The sequence below is a fragment of the Cladophialophora bantiana genome (assembly GCF_000835475.1).
Source record: "Cladophialophora bantiana CBS 173.52 unplaced genomic scaffold supercont1.13, whole genome shotgun sequence".
Lineage (NCBI taxonomy): Eukaryota > Fungi > Ascomycota > Eurotiomycetes > Chaetothyriales > Herpotrichiellaceae > Cladophialophora > Cladophialophora bantiana.
In genome coordinates, this window is record NW_015971587.1 from 1,007,859 (window position 1) to 1,031,605 (window position 23,747).

The 23,747-nt window shown below is 52.3% G+C and overlaps 5 protein-coding genes across 5 annotated transcripts; 4 read left to right on the top strand and 1 right to left on the bottom strand.

Annotated features, from left to right (window-relative positions):
- Z519_08723 (uncharacterized protein) lies at positions 1-479 on the top strand (the record flags this gene model as incomplete). Its single annotated transcript, XM_016766451.1, has 2 exons — positions 1-197; positions 281-479. The coding sequence occupies 2 exons, from the start codon at positions 1-3 to the stop codon at positions 477-479; spliced, it is 396 nt and encodes a 131-aa protein (XP_016617609.1).
- Positions 480-4,352: 3,873 nt separating this feature from the next.
- On the top strand, positions 4,353-5,060 carry Z519_08724 (uncharacterized protein; the record flags this gene model as incomplete). Its single annotated transcript, XM_016766452.1, has 1 exon — positions 4,353-5,060. One exon carries the CDS (start codon positions 4,353-4,355, stop codon positions 5,058-5,060), a length of 708 nt encoding a protein of 235 aa, XP_016617610.1.
- Positions 5,061-5,669: 609 nt separating this feature from the next.
- On the top strand, positions 5,670-6,353 carry Z519_08725 (ribosomal protein S12; the record flags this gene model as incomplete). The annotated part of the gene is made up of 1 exon (XM_016766453.1): positions 5,670-6,353. One exon carries the CDS (start codon positions 5,670-5,672, stop codon positions 6,351-6,353), a length of 684 nt encoding a protein of 227 aa, XP_016617611.1.
- A 2,352-nt stretch (positions 6,354-8,705) lies between these two features.
- Z519_08726 (uncharacterized protein) lies at positions 8,706-10,098 on the bottom strand (the record flags this gene model as incomplete). Its single annotated transcript, XM_016766454.1, has 3 exons — positions 8,706-9,059; positions 9,113-9,982; positions 10,048-10,098. 3 exons carry the CDS (start codon positions 10,096-10,098, stop codon positions 8,706-8,708), a joined length of 1,275 nt encoding a protein of 424 aa, XP_016617612.1.
- A 1,020-nt stretch (positions 10,099-11,118) lies between these two features.
- Z519_08727 (uncharacterized protein) lies at positions 11,119-13,616 on the top strand (the record flags this gene model as incomplete). Its single annotated transcript, XM_016766455.1, has 2 exons — positions 11,119-11,261; positions 11,315-13,616. 2 exons carry the CDS (start codon positions 11,119-11,121, stop codon positions 13,614-13,616), a joined length of 2,445 nt encoding a protein of 814 aa, XP_016617613.1.
- Positions 13,617-23,747: the final 10,131 nt, after the last annotated feature.

Below are 23,747 nucleotides of genomic sequence, written 5' to 3' on the forward strand. Positions count from 1 at the left end.
ATGGTCAAACATCCGTCGCCTCATATGAAGCGCGGATCGAGCATTGTAAATTCGAGCTCGGTGGCTGCATACATGGGCAATCCTCAGCTTCTGGACTATAGTCCAACCAAGGGGGCAATCACCACGTTCACGAGGAGCCTAGCGCAGCAGTTAGCGCCAAAGGGTATCAGGGTAACTGCTGTTGCGCCTGGCATTATGTATGTCCATCAAACCCTTCTGGATACCGTCAGTTTTTCACTCGCAACTTTACCAATTGCTGACCTCTTCTTTTTAATGACAGCTGGACTCCGCTTCAACCTGCTACGAAAGGGAACCCGCCTGAAGCCATGAGTGCACTGGGGGTCGAGGAGGCACCACTGCAGCGACCTCGTATGCCTGTCGAATGGCCACAGCATATGTATTTCTGGCATCACCTTTGGGATCTTACTTCACGGGTGAAACGGTTCATGGCACGGGTGGACTGGAGATGCAGGTGGTGAGCCCGGTATGCCCGAGTGTCCCAGGAGTTGTGGCCGACAAATAGATTTCATGTGCATATAACAAAAGATATGGCTACCGGCAGGACTTGTTTCTTTCACATTACGACGAGCAGAATGTTCGCGTCTTTGACACGTGTCTCGTGCGCTACAAGATGGGCGAGCAAAGTCCTGGGGATCGATTTCGCTAGAGACGGGGCCTGTCTCGACTAAGCGAGATGCCGTCACCGCCGCTAAAGAGGCAGCCACAACGGTCTCGGCTGAAATTCTACCTGTAAGAGCTGATAGGCACATTTGCGTATCCAGCCTCATTCGATGCATTGCGCAGGTCCGTCGCCTATTTCGACTGGTTGATCCTATTCGTGGGACTTGTGTAGGGCGCCTTTGCTGCCAGCCACCAGTTCAGCCTCACCAGATCACAATACCACGTTAACTTTTCTCTTCTTCTTCGTCTTTCTCAGCCTCGTCTGGCTTGTTCTCAAGATAATGTCAGAACTTCTTCTCTGCTCAGCAAATCGTCCTCCCGGATCAACGCCATCAACCAAGCGTATTTTCTGATTTCCCTCTTCCAAAGGGTATGATAATGTCAAGCGATGTCCTTGGCCCGGCGAATACACATTGGTTGAGCTCAAGCAACGGCCATGGGCAAACATGAGGCTCCTGGTGAAGGAGATACTACCGATACATCTCTTATTGTACCGAAAAGCAAAAGTGTCCCAAAAGAAGACTCGCACCAAGCTATGAAGCCTTTTCGTGGCAAGGAAACTGTGACAGAGGGCAGCTTTCAGATACTTCCAACCCTTCCAACACCCCCAACAATTTCAGAAAGTCCATCAATTCCTGGACTTCTCAGACCTCCGACACTTCCAGACCTGCCTCTGCCTTCAAAAGTTAGGCAAGAACTGCAGAAGGTTATGTCGTACGACACAGTTCCTTAAAGATACGTGTCCGCTGGGAATTTTCCGATTTTTGGAAAAACGGTTTGGGAAAAGAGATGTCAGGGTCGGTTCGACTATCGCTCTGGCCGGTTCTGCTCTGCTTGCACAAGCAACGACGTGCGAGGATTACATCAGAACGACGGGGCCTGTCAATGGCCCATTCCTTATTCTCTTCAAGAGATTTGGGAATTAATGTGGCAGGAACGGGTGGTCGAAAGCGGTCTACTACCGTGGCAACGCAAATTGCGTCTTCAACTCTCCGGTCGATCAGGCTTCATTGCTTCAATGTTAATGATCGGTGGCCGCATTGTCGACCTTCCACAATACAACCGATTTTCTTTGCTTACCATTCTTCTTTGTCAATTGGGTCCAGACTAACTGGATGTAGGCTTTGGCTCACGGCGCAACACTCGGAATGAGAAAGAAGCGAGAATCTCATGTTACTTATCCGGGTTGGACACATTATCAATCTAAGCCACTAGCTCCAATGTGATGATAGACGCTCAGATGCTTGCCTGGGCCGGAGCAGCACTTAGTTCTCCTCCCAAGGGTGAAGCCGTCGCAGAGTCTATTCCGCCCCTTCCGCTAGTTCTACTATTTTCCGTCTCTAATGAAGTACTGCCTTCGAATATTAATACCTACTGGTTGTCGCTGTTTTTGGGCGTCTTGATGGTAAACGGCTCCCCGATACCTCAGCGACAAGGTGAGCTAGGACTCGAAATACCTCTGCAGATTCTTGCTACTCTGTTGGTGGCTGTCCGCGCTGTCGAATACTAGGGTGAAGTTGGTGTCAAGGAATTTTCCTGCATGATTATACCTACTTGGAAAAAAGGGAACATTGTCCAGTGGCACCTAATAGTCAACGCAGACTGGACCCAACGCCTCTCATACCATGATAGTGTCGAGCGGTGCCCAAAGCGGGATCTGATCGACCAAGTCGATTTCGATTGCTTTCGAAATGCGCTGGCAGTGCTTGGTTGGTGCGCAGCTACACATTCTTTGCTGGGCACGCATAATGCCAACTACGAGAATGCAAAATGAGTGGCTTGGACGCGCCGTTACACCGAAAGATCGCTCAATTTCGCAGGAGGAGCCATAGGCTTCCAACAATTTGGCGTGGCGCAGCTCGATTCCAAACTTGGACCGAAGGACGACAAATGCCATTTTCAGCAAATTGGCCACTACCAGAGCGTTATGCGCGCGACAGAGAGGATGCTTGTTGGCCTCTACGACACAGCAGAAAAACGGAGATGGCTTGTACCTGCTTCAGAAGTTATCCTGCATATGTGTCAGCACCGTAATCAGCTGGAGCATTTTATGGTCGGCGGTTCACTAGTTATTTTGCCTCTTGCTGGGACTGCCAGACAACCTGCTAGGAATGTACTCTAGGAGGATGCGTTGCTTGATCTCTGTGATCCCAGACCTGAGAAGTACACCTTGAAGGACCTAGTTCTGAATTACTGGTCACTTCTTGACTTTCTCGTTGACCAAAACGTGAGGAGAGATCAAGGTCCAGGCGCCACGATGCACATGTCTCTTCACGAGGCCCTGCGGAGCTATGAATATAGGTCCGTGGTTGCGCAGCGATCCCCTTTTCGAGCAAAACAAACACTCGTGGAGAGGACATGTGGTGGCTGGCCGGCTCTAGCACGAGACATCGACGCTTTGGTTTTTTTTTGGGTAGCCGGTTCGGAGACACACTGTGCCCTCAGGAAGATGACCGGTTCAATGAATTGTGCGTTAAGTGGTGTTGGATGCCGAAGGGGAAGGGATACCTCGCCACCACTATCAAAATCCTAAAAGACCTCTATGGAGTTGCTGGAAGTCGGCTAGACCGGAAATACCTCACTTCAACTCGTCTGCAGTGACATCGGGGCATTTCCACCTTATTCGAGCCTTGCACCTCTCCAGGTGCATACCAACACCATTGTGAACGTCTGCAACAGATTGTTCAGAGATCAGCGTTCAGCACGGTGATACCTCCAGGACCACTCCTTGATAGGGTTGAGGAAGGCTGCGTAATTTTTGGACAACCCAGATCTGCTCTTACCACATCCAGGCCAGCATCAGACGCCCCAAAATTCAATGGGATTTATAGTCTTCCAAACTCGGTCTTTGGGGTCGAAGGTACATGGAATCCAGCTCAAGATGTCCTGCGAGACACTGTCTCGATTTTGAAGCCTCCAGCGATGGTGGCCACAACTCCGCTCCGTGCTTATACAGGAATGGGGGGTTCTTCATTGCAGCCGCCTTTCGACCTGCATAAATATCGAGGGCTTGCTACAAGGCATAGATCTCCTACAATCCACGCTGCTGCAAGACTGTACGCCGCAGGGACATCCGGCAACTGCAGGATAAACCTGGATCCCATATCTGCAGAGGCGGATGTCGCAGCGATTCAATCTCGGACATTTCGGTAGAAGTTGGACGTCTGCTTGCCGAATACAGGAGGAGTCCATTCATGTTCGATTCCGCATAAAGGACCCTTCTTTAGGAATCTGCCTGGCTGGATGCCTAGAACTAGCTCTTTAGTTGTGGACATTGGATGCGCATTGGCCACTTAGCAGTGACATTGACAAAGATTTCACCACCCAAAAGACTCGCGTTGGGCCCCATTTCAAGACCCGCCCTACGGATCACATATAATATATGTACATGCCAGGTAGTCGTACATTGTCATTTTGCATTAGAGGCAAGGACATACGGAGTACCGTGTAGGCAGTAGTATATCACTGTCCGAAGGGCAGACTTCCAGCGCCTCCTTCGTTCAAGTCATTCGCCAACACCACGTCTTTATTGTACTCCTTGAATCATCAAGCGTGAGATTGATCTATGCGAGGTCATCTCACCAAGAAAAAGGGAGTCATTGTGAACTATTACGGGCCTTTTTTTCCTTTTTAGAACCACAAATTGCGATACGAGCGACAGCTGGGCAAAGATGTCTGAGCCTCTTTCCGCAGGTATCCATGTCATGACCGAATCTGTCGCTGATATTTCCGCCATCATCGATGGTATAGTCCACGTCCACGCCTCATGCATCTTGGACGACGGCACTTTGGCCACTTTCCTTCCCCCATTATCACACTTCCAACTCTACCAGTGGTGGGACCAGCGTGTGAGCGAGATTAGCCGTGGAGAGAGACAAATCATCGTATGTCTGTCCAATGTCAAGGATCGGACGACAGAGAAGGATGTTTCGGCGCCCTGGAACGACGAAGGACGAACCTGGCCGGTCATCCGCTCGACAAGTTCTTCAATCAGCCAGGATTCCCCGACCCCTGGTACGGCAAACTCTACAGAAACTGAATTGGAAGTCTCGGGCGTCGTGTCCCTTGCCACACCATTCTCACAGACCGGCCCCTTCCGCGGCCTCGTGGAGAAACTCTTTGTCTCACCGCTGCATCGACGTCGCGGCATCGCGAAGCAGATGATGGCCAAACTCGAGAGTGTGGCGATGGGATTGGGCAGATGGAGTCTGATGCTCGACACCGTCGTTGGCTCGGAGGCTGAGCACGTGTATCCTAGACTGGGATATGAGAAGGTGGGCTTCGTGAAGGAGTACGGCTATTCGCCTGTGGACGGGCGGTTGGTGGACGAGGTGTGGTTCTGGAAAGATTTGAGGAAGATGAAGAGGCTGGAGTTTTAGGCGTCGTCCACAAGACAAGTCCTACGGTTCCTCCTGGATTACGAGGGATGGCGAGTGTGAGACACGCTGGTCGCTGCTCTTTGCGATCAGCTTGTGATGACCACGCAGGGAATTTCGTGCAATTCATATGCACGAGATTGGATTCCGCGAGTCCAATGGCACCAGGGCCTCACATCGGAGTACTGCAATGCTGGAGGGCACTAAAGGAAGAAGCAAGTCCGCCTCTAACCTCTTTCCACGAAGCACTGCGCTCGTTCAAACATGCTGAGGGTAGAATATGGGGTTTCCATCTCAACATCCAGCTCGCCCGGCGTAGTCCCTGGAGGGACATTGGGTTTGGTCGTTACTACATCGGTAGATATATGGCTCTTAAGAAACCTACAGAGATAGATAAAAATTGAAACGCAGAAAATGTTTATAGACTGCCTTCTCAGGAGACGGGCAACGAGGCCGTGGCCGAATTAGGCTTAGTGCCACTCCAAGCCCTTACACCAGCTTCGAATTTCAATGCGGTGCATCTACAATTGTTCTAACAGCTTCAAGTCTTCCTTTTCCTTCCCCCCTCGGTGTTTTCTTAATCACTGTATCTCCGTCGGCCACGGCTCCAACATGCATCTCGTCCCCTCTCTTCGTGCGCTCCATGCCCTGCGCACCCTCGCGCGTCCGACAATCTCTGCTCGCCCTGCAGTAGTCCTCCTAGTTCCCGCGCCGCAGCGTCCTCCGCAGCATCGAGCATTTTCGACGACCCCCGCCCACGCGGTGACGCTGAACCAGATCCGCACGCGTCTGGGCAACTCGCGCAAGCCCAAAAAGGTCCGCCACGCCGTCTCGCCGGCCCTCAGCGCGGCCAACAGGCCCGCCATGAAGGGCGTGTGTCTCAAGGTCGGCATCACCAAGCCCAAGAAGCCCAACTCGGGCCAGCGTAAGACCGCCAAAGTCAGACTGTCCAGCGGCAGGGTCGTCTCGGCGTATATCCCCGGAGAGGGCCACAATGTGCAGCAGCATAGCGTTGTGCTGGTGCGAGGTGGGAGGAGCCAGGACTGCCCTGGTGTCAGGTATCATTTGGTCCGGGGCGCTTTTGATTTGGTGAGTTTGCTATTCTGTCTTCCGTCTACGTATTTTGGTCACTACGGGAGATGTGAATGGTTGGGGGTGTTCTTCGGTGTAGTGGAGGAAGAGTCTTGCGTCTTCCACAATGTTTATGAGGGAAGTGTGGGGAAATTGGAGGAGAGTGAGAATGAAGACCTTGGAATTAGCCAGCGCTATAATGGATATACGAGATCCACTTACTAACGATGCCATGTTGTGGCTTGGCAGGGAGGTGTACCTACTCGAATGACAAGTCGATCCAAATACGGCACGAAGAAGCCGAAGACGACATGATCGAGACTTGGGCTTTCTTGGAGGATTTAAACCTGGGCCAGCGCGGTCCGAATCCGGGGTGAGAAGGCAGAGTGACAAGATGGATGGGAAGGGAAGGGAAGCAAGGAGCAATACAAACCTGCCATTCTCTCCAAATCGGCGATACTCTCGACAGACGGCGGAAAAGTGACGGTTGCGAAGGGAGACCAAAACGCAAACATGGGATGTCGGATGGGCAGTGTATGCAATGATATGTCCTGTGCAAGACAAGACACATTCATATCCGTCCACGGCGCCTACACCTCCACCTGATTTCCATACGAGCCGCATAGGGTCTCGGATCTGGACCTGAATGCGAATTCAGAACCCACCTATGTACATACAGTGCATTAAAATCGCCCACTTCATCCATTCCATTTCAGTCCAATCAACCCGAGACGTCTCTCTGCGGACTCCTACAGACAATGCAACAACATTTACTTCGGGAAAATGAGGGGGGTTATAGTATATCCGAATCGTCCAGACGAAGCAATTTTGCACGGCACACACGGCCGATTTTCAACCTTTCTACACGGCGCGAGCGTCAATGTCGGCTTGGACCGGCATGAGATGAGATTACTCGGACTGAGCTGTGTTCCAGCCAGGAGATAGATGGTGGGAGCTAGCAAGGCTAAGACTCGGGCTGATGCTTGTGCGAGAAAGGGGCTGGGCCTGGGGGCTAGGGGCAAGGATAAGGACAGGGAGACTGGATACAGGGACAAGACAAGGAACAAGGCAAAGGTAGAGAGGTACAGCTCTATATGGTATAGTATCACATGCCGCAATGAATGCTCTGTCGTGCATCCTCCCTCACCATCACGTATTAATACCCGCTCGCCGCACGGCCTCCGGAGGATGGAGCGAAAAGCTATTGACTAAATTAAGTAGATTCCGTACGGGCGACTTAAGAGGTACCTACCCAAGAATGTAGGTATGTGTATGTAGATACGTATACGGGGCATAGATGCAAATATATACATACCATCCCCCAGGTCGCATCGTATTAGATGTAATTACATATATATATGCACCGCAATAGATAGGTACGTATCGCTGTGATAGAGGTCAAACGAATAACGAAAAAGGGGATAACAATGTACACTCGGCACCCTGTACTTCGTCCCTCGTAGTGAGATACGCAGTCCCGGCAGACAGACAACGAACAAGATCGACAGAGGCATCATAGGCACTTCATCACTCGAAGTCAACACGTGGTGGTTCCCCAAGCGCTACAATCTTGATTCCACCGATTGATTGTCGTTTGTTTTATGTACTCGGTAGGGATGGAGGTCGTTTTCCTTCCCTTCCCTTTCCTAGGTATGCCGACCGGGTTTCCTAATCCCTGATTCCCATTCCGTAAAGTAGCATGTGATTTGTACAGTCTGCCGAGGGCTTCCTTGCCCATGAATAACAGTACCATGGCATCCATGCCGTTCCGAGTCTCTCCATTCTGGTTCACAATGATCTTGACCACCGACCACCCACAGACCCGCATCGCAATACAGTGCAAGACGGGACGAGACAAGACAGGACAAGAGGACGAAACGAGGTAGCTCTCTCGCTCTCTTGCCGTTTCCACGCAAGTATTTTTTGCCTTACCATGTGTACTGTGTGCTCTTCCCAATGCCCAATGCCGAATTCCCCGGCCGCACCGAGTTGACCAAACGCCTCTCATGCAAAAAAAGGGGTCCCTGCAAGGAATTCTTCTAAACCATTCCCCGTGCCTGTTGGTTCACGTTGACGGGCAAAGGGTTGGTTGGTTGCTCGACCACACTCTCTCGATGGGTATCTTGTATTGCGGAAGACGTACATCGAAGATCTGTGCAGTTCGCGTGAAATGCTCTTCTCCACGGCATATTCAAGAGCAGAAAAATCGCCAGACACGGAGGGGCACTCTTATGCTGCGATCCCCAGCGTTCCAGCGACCTGACCTCCTCACAACACTGTTCACCGTGAGTTCGCCGGTTGTTCGGGCTTTTTGTACCAATTTTCATCCTCATCGCGGTCGAGCCCGCTTTCATGCCACTCCGCAAAGCGCTCCGCCCACGAAAGCAGCTTGCGTCTCGTCCAGGGAATTCTCATCAAAATAATCGTCAAGACCAATCCAACGCTGAACGTTATGCATGCATATTTCCAAATCTCCCATACCAGAGAAACGCCAGAGTCTGATCCGTTTGGGGTGCCGCTGTTACCGTTGCCATTTCCATTATCGTTGACCGGGCTTCCGACATTACCGGCGGTTAGTCATACCTGAGCCTCCCACCCCTCGGGCTTCTTAAGCTTGTTGAGGTCAAAAAATCGAGAAGTACAGCTGTATCCCTTCCAGTCGAAGTTGTCGGCAGGGTTACAGTGGCAACGGAGTTTCAAGCGGAGGTCATCTCCCGTGGGACAATGCGTGAAGGGGACATGATAGTAGGCGATATCATTGAAAAAATGGATCTCGTCCTTTCTGAGAAGTAGTCCAGCAGCGATGGAATGGACTGGAGCGTCGCCCCAACGTTCGTAGAAGAAACCGCCATCCTTGTCGAGGGATTCAAAGAAGTCGATGTACGGTTTTGATCGAAGCCAATCGAGGCTGCCGATTTCAAAGTTGGACCACTAACCCTAGGTCAGAAACAAGGGAGACAAAAATGAATTCTTGCAACACTTACGAAATGGCATTTGTTGTAGGTGTCCCCTCCATCGTCACTCAAAAACCCCATCGAGTTATCAGGAGAGATGTGCTCAGGGTGCGCCTTGATGAACTTCTTGGTGCTATCCCACAGGGTCGGAATGGTCTCGACGTATTCATACAGACTCAGGACGAAGCTGTACTTTTTCTTGTGTTCCTTCATGTAGCGGAATGGATCATAATGAATGTCGCAGAACAGCTCGACGCTGGGCTCCACTCGCCAGTAGTACTCGAACTGGTGGAGCAGAGGATGACGGAAGAAGAAACCCGATTCGAACCGGCACATATGTCGATAGCTGACCGAGTCACCATAGATGATCTTCCTCCGGCGCATGTCTTCACGGACAGCCTCAGCCTTCTTCTGGTCGATCCATGGAGGGAAAGACCAGTGCTCGACAGGGATCTCGCCATAGTGAGTCTTGCCGGAGACGAGGGAAGTCGTGACCTTTTTAAAGGTCTCGTCGAAGGGTTTGTCGTTCAAAAAGACCCAGTCATAGTTGTAGTTCCGGTTGAACCGATCTTCAACTTGTCTGATTGAGCGGGCAATCTCCCAGATATCGCTATTTCTCGCCAGAGTCACAAAGGTCGCATTGACCCGTTCGCCGGGGGCGGGAGGGGAGAGCTCCGAGGGGACGGTCGGGATAACATTTGGAGTCGTTGTTTCCACGGATTGTGAAGGCTCTGCGGCGGGGGAGGATGGCGGGAGATGAATGGAGTCGTCCATTTCGTTGGCGCTCGAACTCGGCTTGGACTCTGCGGGTCGCTCCCACGAGAAGGCGGTGCCCGAGGTCAGCGGTTGGGCATAGGAGGGTAATGACGAGGTGGAAATAAAGTAGAGAATGGTAATCCCCTGTTCATGTCAAGTCAATATGCAATATCTTCACGCTTGGGCTCACCCGTTGCCGTGTAACTCACAAAAATAGCAAACAATATATAGCGCAGATACCTCCCCGTGCCGGTCGTCATTTTGATGAGAGGTGACCGATGGGATTAGTGGGAGGTCAACAAAGGAGCTGACTGAAGTCGTTCTGGTAATAAAGATTGAAGGGAGGAGCAAGACTCGGGGAGGAAATATCGAGCGGCCAGAATCGGTGCGATCAAGACATGAGGCTTGCTGGGCGAAGAGATATCAAGGTGTCTCCCGCTGACGAGGAAAGGCCAAGTGGAAAAGGTTTGGGAAAGCAAAGAAATCTCGTCGTGCAGGGCTCGGAGGTGTTTAAAGGAGTGAAGCAGGCAAAGCAGGTCGAAGAAACATTTCAAGTTGGCAATAGGGAGAAGCGCAGCACGACGCGCAAGCCCGGAGACAACGTGTTGCGGGAAACTTTTCTGCGTTGATAGAAGGGGACGCCTCAATTCCACTTTAGCAGCACTCAGCGGGCATGGGGCTGAAAGGGTGGGCTGTGCGTGGCTGCTTTTTTGGTATGACGCCCAAGGAAAGCCCCCCTGGGCACTGGAAGCTGGATGCGTGTTTCGGGTAACGGGATGGCTTTCGTGCGCAGACTACGAGGTATTAGGCTAGGGGTGGGCACTTGGCAACTTAGGCGGGAAGGGTCCCTAGGGCCCCCGAAGCCTGCAACTACAAGTCCTTGGTACAACTAGGGGTCTCGGGTTAGAAATCTCACCAATCGCCATGCTTCGCCCGCTTCGAGACAAGTCTGCGTCACCGACCCCCGTTCGCAGTTAGCGGCCCAGCTGCCCATCAATCATCACCTGCCTGTTTATGGAACATCCCACAATCCATCTCTTGCCGTTCACAACAACCCATCGTTCGATCATTCACCTGCACCTAAGTGAGAAACTCTCTGCCATTTCCCTCACGGCCATGTCATAATATCCTTGCTATTGTCTTTTCTTTCCTTTCCTGGATCATGCGAACACGCTTTGCGATTCTATCCGGTCGAGAACAGAGGTGGATTGCAGCGGGGTGAAAGCAACATTACCACTATCTGAAGTTTGTCAGTTCAAACTCACTTTGGGGATTCTGCCATGTCTTTCTTTGGGTTCGACACCTCTCTCCCCAGGGACAAGCCTGAGGGCGCAGGCAAGGGCATTTTCGAGCACACAAACCCTTTCACCGAAGTCGCAAAGGCCCGAAAATTGCAGGCCTTTCAAGACAATCAGGACGAGATGTAGGTGGACCGCGGTTGCAAACAAGATTGAAGTTGCTAATTTCTTCATCCAGTCTCGACTTCGAAGACACCTACGATGGGCTGGGCGATCAACTCGAGGAGGCCGGCGACGACTTCAACGATGACACCTTTGGCGGTGGCGCTGAGGGCGGAGCTGGTCAAGGCTCTGTGGGAAAGGATTATGACTTTTTTGGAAAAACGGCACAAGTCTCAAACGTGATCAACGAGGAGCAAATGCGCTACAACTTGCAACACCCTCACCAACCAGCTGCGGCCGCTCAACCGGCGAAGGCCAAAAAGACCGGCTATGAGAAATATCAAGATCCGGGTTATATTCCAGATATTCAGGCAAAATCTGGGGCATGGGGCTCAAAATCAAGCACAACCGCTGCTCCGTCTGGCGATAGCCGCATCAGTACGGCTCGTAGCGCCGCTCCGGTCTGGTCCTCTGCTCCTGCACCCTCGCCCCCGCCCGCACAGATCTCACAACCTCCAATGATGACTCTTGAACAGGTTGAGGCGGCCCTGCTGGCTGAATCTCAAGCGAGACAATCACAGCTTCCATTCCCTCAGCCTCAGCCATATCCATTTCCAGCTCAGCAGATGCAACCGCAATCTCCTCAGCAATATCAGCCCAGGGGACTTCCACCCGGCCTGTCAACCCAGCCTCAACCACAACCTCCTCCGGATGGATCTAGGAGCCACAATCGCTTGCCCTCACAACCACGTGCGCCTCAGCAACCTCTACAGATTCTTCAAAATCCAAACAGGGCTCGCCATTCGCCCCAACCCAGTCTCGACAGGTCTCAACCCATTCCTCCGATGGGACCTCAAGGTCCTGGTGCGTTGCCGATCATAACTCATCCCCAACAGCTAATGGAACTGTCTGAAGAACAGCGACGGGCGTATCTTGAAGAAGACGCTAAAAGAGCAAAGAGGAATCACAAGATCTTCCTTCTTTCTAAGGGAAACGGCTTGATGACTCCACAAGACAAGAACTTCATCACTCGAATTCAACTTCAGCAATTAGTGGCGGCCACAGGGAGCTCGACGGATCCAAATCCTGAAGCTGCTCTTAATGAAGACTTCTACTATCAAGTCTACAGCCAAATCCGTGGCGCCCCACGACAACACCCCACCCAACCACTCGGGCACTTTGCGCAGACTTATCTGTTCCAGACTGGTACTCGCATGGGCGGCAGGCGGCAACAGATCAACGGAGACAACCACATGCAGAGAATGCAGCAACAAGTCCAGCGTGCTGTTGAAGCAGCCAAGCTCAAACCGAAGAATAAGCAGTTGATTATCGAAGGGAGCTTGGGCAAAATATCATTCAGCAATGCGAAGACACCAAAGCCTTTGCTCAACATCAAGAGACAAGAGGGCACTGACTCCCGGCCCACGAGTGCCAAAAAGGGAAGTGGCGTAAGTACAAGTGATCGCAAAACGATTTTGAAGAACATCGAGGCGGTGTATACCACCTTGATGCGCATGGAGGATCACGAACGACAAATGCCGCCTCCGCCCACCGAGGGCGATGCCGACTCGATTCAGGCACATCTTGAATGGCGACAAAAGCAAATGGAGCTCGGCAATACTCTATGGCAAGATTTAAAGGTCTTGGATCCTATAGTTCCAGGATCGACCATTCCCCATCCCTTTATTGCTTTCCTGTCATTTGCCAAAGGCAAGAAAGCCATTCCTCGTGTCTTCCACCAAATTGACCAGGATAAAAGACTCACCATCCTGACAATGATTGTGGTGCACCTTGATCAGCTTGATGTGGTCAAGGACGCTCGCCCTGCCCCTGGTGAATCACAACCTCCGCTAATTGTGCGAGAAGAAATCGAGCTATTCTCGCAAGCCGTCCTGCCGTGCTTGTTATCTCATGTGAGCGAGGCACCTGTTAATATCATCACCGGATTGCTAGGGCTTCTCATCGATCACACCAGCATCTCGGTTGTTGCGCACACCAAGATTGGGCTTGGTATGCTGACGATGCTGTTGACCCGCGCGGAATTGGTGAAGGAGGCTGGGTCAGTCACTGATCAGGATTGGCAGCAGTGGACCATGTTATACGCTCGCCTGTTTGACATGCTGGAACCTCTTTTTGGCTCGCTATTCCCTGGTCCGGTCAACACGGGCGATGACATGTACGTTTGGCAATTCTTGGCTGCCATCGGCATATGCGCCAGCCCCGACCAACAACAGAGGCTGGTTATCGGTGTCAAAGACAGGGTCATGGAGACAGTCCTTCAGAGCAAAACATTGCCTCCCGAAATGTCGAGTGTTCGATTGGGGAATGTTAACCTGTTTATGAGAGCCATCGGTCTTGACGTGGAGATGCTAGGATGAAAACAACACTACTAGATGATGTTATTTGAAGGAGAAAAACGATCTACGTTCGTCTTACACGGAAATCCGCCGACAAGCAGGATCGTTAAGGAAGGATGATAGTGATCGGACCAAAAGATACTGCTTTCGAAGCTGAAGACGCTTTGGAATTGGAGTACCCAAATGTCCTGTGTGGACGTGACTTTGCGACGTCAACCTGCCACTGCCTGCCGTCCTGTTCCTGTTCATCCATTTGAATCTGTGCTGCAAGGGGCTCCTTTCTGTGCCTGTCTCTTCCACTGCCAAACGAGTTACGAAGTGAGTTGTCTCCCACTCTTTTCACTCTTCTTTATCCAAATTTCAGTATCGTTGGTGTCTCGCCATTTGTTCGGTTGCACAGGCGAGCTGCATCCTGAGCCTCTCCCATTTCATGTTCAGTTGGTTTCGCTGTGTCTCGACGTCCCGCGTGTTGTTTCCGAAGTTTCTATTCTCCGTCATCGACTCTCCAAACACGGAGACGAGACTCGCTGGGCTCGTGGTCCGTTGCCGAACCTTCTCGATCATGTCATCCCTCTGTCACTGCCACGGCCTGTTGTTCTGCGACTTGTTGGACCCTCCCCGCTGCGTCGGACTCTTCTGTTCTCTTTGACAGGTTGGCGGTCAAGTGTTGAATCTCTCGTCCAAGGGTCTCGGCTCTGGTGTCTCGAGCGGCTTGCTCGTCCCCAATGTCTCAAAGTCTGGAAAGCGGGTTGACCAAATAAATGTCCAGGGGAGCCCAGCAACACTGTGAAGGGGATGATGGTGATTTGTGCCCTAAACGACATCCATTCCCTTCCCGACTTTCTCCCCGCGGGCATTTTGTTCCCCCTTTCTTTACAACATTTTTCATGTACCTCTAAAACTCGGGCCCATGGTTCATTTAAGCAGGATTTTGAATCTCAGAAGTTCAAGCAGAAACGCTGACATTCATTTGTTCCCGAAGGGTGCTTTGGCCCCGTGCGAAAACGCGTCTAGCACGGACGTGCACGGCTTCTAGAAACCCCCCCCCCATCACAGTGCACGACGCCACCGACTGAGGGAGGTGTCATTGGAGTCACCCAACTTCTAAGTGAGTGGCTGGGCGCTCGTCTAGGACATGTGCAGAGTACAAATCAGGCGTTCGCTGGCTGCAGTAGGAGAAAAGAAGCCAGAGCAAAACGATCCTCCGACGAGACAGAGGCCTTGCTCGAGGCTGAAGACCGGTGTCACAACGAGGCAGACTGACATCAAGAAAAGAAAAGGGGCTCTCAGCCCTTACTGCAAATCTTGAGCGGCGTTAATGTCTCTGACAATTTCTCTCAATGTCATGGTGAGCAAGTCGATGACGAGAAGAAGGGGGACGCCCGCTGGGATAGGAAAATGAAATATGTTTGTAGTCCATCAGCCTTTGGGAGTTTGCAACCAAAAAAAATAAAAAAATAAAAAAAATTAAAATACAGACGACTAGATACCTATTCTGCCCTGTTCCTCCTCTCGCTTGTTCGGATGCCTAACAGCCCCTCTGCAGCCCTCATAATATACCTCTCTTCCGACGAAGATTTGGGTTGTAGCTAATATTATCAAGAACCAACAAACGGACGAATATTGTGCCAAGTACTACACCAACAGATTTCATGTCTTCGCCAATTTCTTTGTTCGGCAGCTACCTCCTCTTCTTCCAGGGGAGTCTTCTGGGCCATCCATCCTTCAGGTTCAACCAATCATTGGTGGACGCCGACAGCCTACTCTCAGATCTGTACTGGGTAGTAAGTATGGTTGAGGAGACCCTTGCCAGCTGGTTACTATTGTTGCTTTTCATGGCGTATATCTATCCGTCCAACTCTAGACCTAGAAGACGCGTTAGAGATGTAGTTCGTCGAACGGCTGAAGGGGCCCGCATGTTTACGACCGGGATATTCGACCCATGTTCGAGAAGCCGTCAGGGGGATTGTCTCTTGGAAACCTAGGAGCGACAGCAGACACGGCGCAGTATGGTGGGAGATTGCGATCAGGACTGTAGGCATATGTATAAGCGACGGAGCTCAATCTCGGCCTGTCGTTCTGGATCCTCTCCTTCCTCGTTGCTCTCTGGCCGGTTACATAGCCTGGTGATCGTTGGTGTTTGTCGTCCGCCAAAAAAGCCCCTCGACAGCGGCACTACCCTCCTGCTGTGGACGGGGTGGTCGATCTTATATGTTCAACCTCACGCGCATGATGACGGAATTTTTGACGTGGGAAGGAGATATCGTCCTCGTCGTCGACGAGCGCGCGTTCTTCTGCCCCAACCTCGTCGCACTGGGAGGCATTGCTGCCCTGTGCCTTTGCGAGCACGCGCTCGTGTACCATGGTTAGACCCCCTTTCGGCCGACACATCCCACATTTTGCATTCTCCCCCGAAAGAAAGGGGGGGAACCAAGCATGTTGACTAACACTGTCATCGATGCTCGCAGGCTTCATATTGTCGTCTTTCATCAGAATCATTCACACACGTGCACGCTTGTCATGAATCCCGAGATACCTGTCGACTGCCAAGGTTTGCCCAAGCTTCGCGAGCCTGGGAAATAGACACGTGATAATTAGAACCTGTTTTGGAGCGGGCAACAGGAACATGGGACCCGCGGGGCCTGGCGGACAGCCAGGTGAGCGGGGTTGGCTATTCCGACAGGAATGAATCTGAGTGAGTGTCATGATGATAACAATCACCAAAAGCGCATAACCCCGAATGGAGCCCGAGGAATATTAGTTCGGCGAAGCCTGGCACCGTCCTGGATTTCTCTTTTCGTTCTTTTGACGTCAATGGAGACGAGATGAGGGCTTACGGTGCAGCATGTCGCAAGGCCAGGATATCAAGCTCGGCGACAGTTCACCGGCTGAGTCATGGATGAGGACGATGTTGATGATTATGGTGATGGACATCCGAAGAGCCGGGTCAGACGGTGTACCCGGCTTAACGCGGGGGGCCAGGTTGATATCCGCGAAGTTGAATCAGGGCAGCCAAACATTGCGAATGACCCGTTTCGCATATTATCTTGCCACAGGGTAGGCATTGGACCGGAAAAGATGGTTAGTTCGCTGTGGCGAACGAATAGGGCGGACAAACGGTCTTGTTGGGAAGAATGCCTGAGTGAGTGATTGACCCGATCATGTATTTCAACACGCGTAAAAAATCCCGGATAGTGGGCCGAATGAGAGGGAAAGACGAGGTAGAAAGCATCATGCATCTGTTCGAAAATCGTGTGGGAGGGTTGGTTGGATTGCTGCAATTGGGTTTAAAGATATGCTAGGCATGAGAATGCAAGGAGAGATCACTTCCGGATGGCTAGCCAGTTGCTGCAGCACGCAGCCCGGGGGAGAATTTATGTTGCCCAGGGCATTGCCCAAAGGTCCTCGAACACCTTCTGCGGGCTGGTTGCAGTAAGGCCGTTCAAGATGCTCGATGCGAGCGATGTGCTTGGCTGCATTGATCGGCGCTGCCTTGTCGGAGTCTTTGCGATGTTCTAGTCAATTAGGATGAAAGGTTCAATGGCAATCTTTCGCTCCGAGAGACTTCTGTAAATGAAACGGGGGATAATGTAGTGGCCCGATTGAGCTTCTGGACACTCTTGGGATGGAGTTTCAATCGGAGTATCAATCGGAGCATCAAGACAAAATCGTTCTTGTTTCGGGCTGACCTCCATATGTTTTGCCAGTTCGGATCAAAAGCCTCACTCGTGAAGCCAGGGACTATCTTTTTGGCAATGTAAATCGACGTCGACGGCCAGATGGTCGCAGTTTGAAATCAGAAAGCTGAAAATCCTGGGATCTTTTGTGCTGACCTCTTGGGCAGGCTGGAATCCTCCTTCTGATGGTGCCGGGAGCATCCAAGGCGACGATCCAGCCTGCTAAGACGCGATGCATCACCTCATTACACTTTCGTAGTCGTGGCCGTTTTAGTTGATCAAGCATGTCCGGTGATTAGATTGGAGCGATGGTGAATGGATGCCTGGCTCTCCTGATAGGACCGTGATCGACGAATAGACAGGAACTAGTTAGGTTGAGATGTGCGAGAGGTGCAAGACGTGCCTTGAATGGGCCAGAACAGCGGGCCCCCCAACAAATCCTCGTACACCGTCCAACCAGGCGAGGAAACACTCCGCGTGTTAGGGCAACTTACCTACCTGTGCCCTGTACTATGAGTCGAAGACCCACCATATGCAGGCAGGCTGTGGATGGGATGGCCAGGCTGACTTGTCAACAGAAGTTGCCTGTTGCCCTTGTCCCTGTCCTCGTGCTGCGATGTGGCTAGGCGCTCATGCTTGCTATCGCCGCTGGACAGGCATGAGAAGGTGACGCTCGGGACCCATGCTTTGGTGTTTGAGCAGCTTGATACTTGACGCACTTTGATAACCCCTGCCCAAAGCCTTTTCAACCGACCAAATCCTCCGTAATCACGCCTCGGCTCCACCCCTTGATCAACGTCATCATTTTCCAACACTGGTGACTCCGCATGAAACATGTCCTCCCCTTTGGATTCGCCGCATTGAAATGCAAAAGGCAATAATAATTCACGTTGGTGTCTGCTCGCTGCACACGCCCCAGTCAGTTCAGAGGCAGAGGCAGAAGGGCCGGATCCAAGGCGATATCCCCAAGCTGGCCCAGAATGACAAGGACGGAGGACTCCGCTCGGCAATCAGAAATGCCCAAGGGATGAATCTGTCGGATAGAGGGCGGGGGCATGGATGGTGCCAACTGCATTTCAACAACCACTCTAGCGAAGAGTCAATAGGCAGAAAACTCATCTCGCAGAAGCAAAGCTCTAATTAGACTTTGCAGCGGAGAAACCGGCAGGGCTGCCACCACCATGATCAGCCATGCCTGTGGGTGCTGCAAAAAGAAACAAATCGAGTTAAATTGGGTCATGAATGGAGACCGTTTTCCCTGTGAGGAGCGTGATGCGGGCCCATCGGTCACAACTTTTCAGTCGCGATCGAGGTGAAAACGGTATACGAGGTAGATGTCTCGGTGTCACCTACCTGGGTACTCGGTATAGCGTATCGAACCAAATTTCGTAAAAGGCCAAGCTTTCGGAGAGTTAGCTGTGGTGGTGTAGGGTCTCACAACGCACACACAGAGCACAAGCAATCTTGCAAGCTTCCGAAATTTTTTTCTGGCAGACCCGGCGGCCCGAAAACGAGGTCGTACTGTACGCGTACGGAGTAGTGGCACAGTTGAGCACGTCGGTCGGTGGGCCCGCACATCAATCCTGAACTTCTCGTCTACCTAGGAGGCTTTTTTGGCGCGCTAGGGTTGGATTAGGCCGACACTTCCCAATACTTATTCCTTTAGATGTGCCCAAATCTGATCCGTGTGATGCCGTGCGTGCGCTCCCCGGTCTAGATCCACTCTGACCTGCGGAAAACTGGGGTTTCGCTGGAGATGTGACAGACTGGATGATAAGGTCTCGACGTCGCCTTCAGAACCGTCAGCAACTGGGGGGTGTGAGGCTATTTTTTTTTTTGAGCGGACATACCTAACTGTCAGAAACACCCCAACTACATAGGATCGACTTGGATGCAAAACTGCGAAGCTAAATGTACACTATGTAAAGAGCCTCTCACCCTCAGGAGCCCACGAAAGACAGTCTGTTGGAGTCGTCTGGATTCCTCTGTCGTCCCTTGGACGAGGATGAAATGGTGATAGGGGAATGAATCGTGAGAACTGAGAACGTGGACAGTGGGGCGAGAGCGTCCAGGAGGCCTATTAGTGTGGATCGCTAATGGCACTGGACCCCAGGTTCCCTCTTGCCTGATGCATCCCTATGGACCACATTAGAATGCCGTACGAGTATTCCGTACGGCCATCTCTTTGCCGCTGATATTGTACCTATTATCCACTGGGATGGAACGGCCGATGTCAGGATGGCCTAGTCGTCTTTTGGGTGTTGCATACCCAGTCGTTGGCCGGTTGGCTGACCGTTGAGTCTCATGTCAAGCAGGGCGAAGTCTGATGCTTGCCACCTCCGGCCTTCTGACGACGCACTAGGCTGGGATTTGAGATTCATGACCTAGAAGTCAATGGTCGCAAGGAGGTGACACCTGGATCTACCTCCATGGGACGGAATTGGGTCCCGCTCACACTGTTGGACCTAGCGCATGGCCCGACTACCGGATCTGGACGTGGATAAAGGGGCCCGGGCTCACGGCCCCCCTACGAGACAATCGCCTGGTTGATAGTATCGCTTAGAGGTCAACAGCTATGTACTGTATACCTAGGTAAGGGACCTACCGAGGACTCGTATCAGACCTGTACGCACGGCGTAGGATGGCCCATTGGCGCGATCTCCGAAATGAACCACAACAGGCTCCGGCGATTCCAGGGATTCAGGACTGGTAAAGGTGCCGTACTTGTGTATTATGAATTGCCCAACATCTTTTGAGGATTTGTTCCCCTCGTGACTGTCGCCTCATGCCGGTAGTTCCGTCCACATCATCCTTCATTTGTCGTTGCACATGGATATTTTGACCAACATTTTGCGTGTGGAAGGACACGAGAACCGGTAGTTAGCCGATCGACACTCCCAAGTCAGCTTGTGTTCGGCACGGAGGAGGCGAGCAGGTTTGAAGGATGTCACTCGGCATGGCTGTAATTATCTCATCTGCATGCAAGTGGAGGGGGAAAAATAGGAACTGGTAGTCTCGTAGCGAGGTAACGTGGCGCATGCCCTGCCAACAAGCCACTGGGGGACATATCGGTGTGCACAGTGGCAGCCTGTTGGGGCTATTGCTCGCTGTCTGCCCTTTGGGCCTGAAGGTCGCTCTGACGCAAGCATCTTGTCTGACAGTGGGTACGAATGTTGTTACGAGGTACCCAGTACAGCCACTGATGACGCTTCCAGCCAAGGGCGACCCTGCCCAAACTGTGCTCGGGATTCCAGGGTTGCTAAGAGCCTATGTTATTTCGTATCGGATTTCCAAGGGCGAGTTAGGACCCGCCGTTGTCTCCAAATCACCGATTGTGTGACGACCCTTATCAAGGATCTAGAGGTATGCAGGTTCTAAACAAGGGACTGTCAAAGTTGATCGACTGCCACCGGTCTCATTGGCTAGACGAGTTGTCTGGTCTAGGCGGAGAGGTTGATTTCACTGATAGCTGGTACTCCGTGTTGGTGGGTGATTTAATTTGGGAGGGGGGCGAACGACTGAAAAAAAAAAAAAAAACGAGACGACGGGTTGATGGAGACAGGTGTCAGCTGCCTTAGGCGGTCGGCACTTGGTTTGAACTTGGAGGGAGATCCGACGAAACTGAAGTGTGCTATTGGTTAGCCGAGGAAGAATCAGGGAGACTTAGGGTTTTACAACTTCGTCTTGCTCAAGTAGGAGTAGCGGAGGAGGGGAGGTTAATGTCGGGTCGACACGGTGATGGAAGTGAGCGTGTGAGGTCTGGTGGCTCTGTTTGGGCCGACGCATCCACAGCGGACTTGATGCGCAGTTGAGAAGCGGCTGGCGTGCAAGGGGATTGGGAGCAGGCGTCCGCCCAGAGGCCAGAGGCGCGATGCAGGTGCAGGACCCGAGAGGAAACATGGCAAATTCTTCGAGATTCTACTTTCTCCGTATGGCATGGACCAATGTGGAGGGATGGGTGGGTGGCCCCGAGGGACCTACCGTAGGTACTGTACTGGGTACAGCATTGAGTAGGTAGTGTGGATTGTTACTTAGGTGTCACTAACTAGCAAATCCGAAGGAGAGAAAGTGGGAGAATAGCTAGGACGAGTTAGGCCATTGCTTGTACATAAGTGGGAAGGTAGGGAGGTCATCGCCTGGAGCTGGTAGGCATTGCTAGCCTTTGGAGCCGCCTACTGTAGGGGGCCTACTGGGTACTGTAGCTAGGAGCTGGGGGGACTCACTTAGCTATACATGGCACTGTATCATTTCATTCAGGATTGCGTCCTCTGGCGCGCCCCTCTCGCCTCTCGTCTCTCCTCCCTTCATCACAGCAGGATTCCATATTCTCGTACAATAACCAGCATCCATCAACCCTGGGCCTTCTCCTTGCGAGGCGAGTTCATCCTTGAACTCCAACTACCTAGTTGGAGCAATCCAAATACTCGTACAATGCCCCGGAAAGAGAAACAGCTGATCCCGTTAAGAAAGTTGGCCATGCAGTTTGCCGTGTGCTGGTGATATACGCCTGTAACCCCCCGTCACAGGTTCAAGCCTGCCCTAGGACTGGAGCTGGGGCTGGAGGCTCGGGCTGAGGGCTGCATCATGCAACCCAAACACGCACCGTCAACTTCGTTATTGCGCGTTGGTCGCTCGTCGCTCATTCCATCCTTGCCCCAAGCCCCCCAAAGCGCCTCGCCGAGCAGTTGTGACCAGCCAGTGGCACCGGTGAGCAACATCGAGTCAGACGGCAGACGGACTCGACGACGCATGCCAAACCGCCCATCGTTTCCCAGTTCGGCCTTGTTGCCGCCCAGGCCCCTTTGGATGTCTGATGCCCTGATGTCCTTGATGCTCCTGCGTCTGCCGAACCACGTTGGGGAACCGTCCCGGGGTTTGCACGGCCGCCACCCGCCAAGCCTACCTACCCCGTTAGCTGCCTCCCACACAAGTACGAAGTACTCGGTACCTTCCTCCCGGTTGCTTTTGCTGGAGCCCTGACCCTTGCCAACCCAAAAGCTCCTCGTACTGTAGGTAATGTGCTCGTGCGAACAAGTCAATGATCCCTGTCCTTCTCCCAGTTCCATTGCAGCTCCATTGCGAAAAGCCCTAAGCGCGCATTCCCGGTCTCCACTCCACATGGCAGCCCTTCGGGTTTTTTGGACCTCTGGGGCCCGTGCAAGGCCCGTGTCTCTCTTTTCTCATTTCTCACTCACCCTGCCATGTCGGCGCCACGCTCTCATCTCCCCATCCCATTTTGTGAATGTGCCCATCGTCCCACATTCCATCCAACCCTGCATGCCTGCTTCTGACTCATGGGGATTTTTCTCGATTTGCTTCCATCCTGCCCACTCCACAGCTTCCACTAATTTCAGAAACCCTTCCCGACCCGATGGATGGCGGCTAACCTTGACCAGCAGGGCTATCGGCCAAAGCTCCTCATTCTCCCTTCACCTCCCTTCTCTCGCGATCATCCCTCCCAAACCTAACCTAGGCCATTTCACGAGGGCTGAACGTGCGGCACCGCAAGAGCTGGGCTTTACGAGATATTCGGAACATAACCTGTCCATCCTTGCTGCGCTAAAAACGACGATTTGGAGGATTTGGAGGATTTTCACGCCGACTTTGGGAAATCATCTCTGACCACTCAACCTCCACCTCTCTCGCCTCTCAGGAACCACATCGACGCCAAAACCTTGCACCCCTGCTGTCTCTTCGACCCTCCTTCGACCCTGTTTGACTTTTTCCTTTCAACACGACAATCGAGAAAATGGAAACCGCGTCATCCCGTGTCTGCCGCGTTTCCTTTCCAACCTCATCGTCTCCTCATGCCATTGGCTGTGCAAGGTGCATCAGAACGTTTCTTCCTGGCCACCTCCGCTCTTTTCCCCTCTGTGGCTCCCGTGTCTGACCCAGGTTCCCGCTGAGCCACCTCAAACCCCCATCTCCAGGATGATTCTGGCACTCGCATGATCCAGGTGCCCGCTGCCGGATGACTTGGAGCTAAAAAGAATAGCCTCCTTTTGATACTTTTCCACCTTGACCTCACTTCTGACCTCCACGCATGGTCCTGTGGCTCTCGCGCTCTTCACACAAACTCTGACAGCCTTTGGTTCCAGGCTGCCACGAATGCCTTCAGCGCATCTGTCAAATCTGTCACTTGGTCAATGCTATCCAATCCATCCACCGACGGGTTGCGATCCACCCCCCTCGCCCCTCTCACTCTGACCGTTCTCCCGGTCGACAGGCTCCCCTTGCCGCTCTGCATTCCCTTCCCCTTGTGGACTGTTTTCTTTTTAGATCGCCCTCGGCCATGAGATTGACGCAAATATGCGCACCAGTGCGCTGCTTTTGGGCCCAGCCAGTCTTTTCCCGCCTTCCACCATCCCATTCCCTTTTTGCCCCGGTTTCCACATCCTACGCTACTGCTACCGCCCGTTTTTCTTGACGCATCTCGCCTGATCGCTTCCCCTTGGCCCTATACCTAGCAAACCCA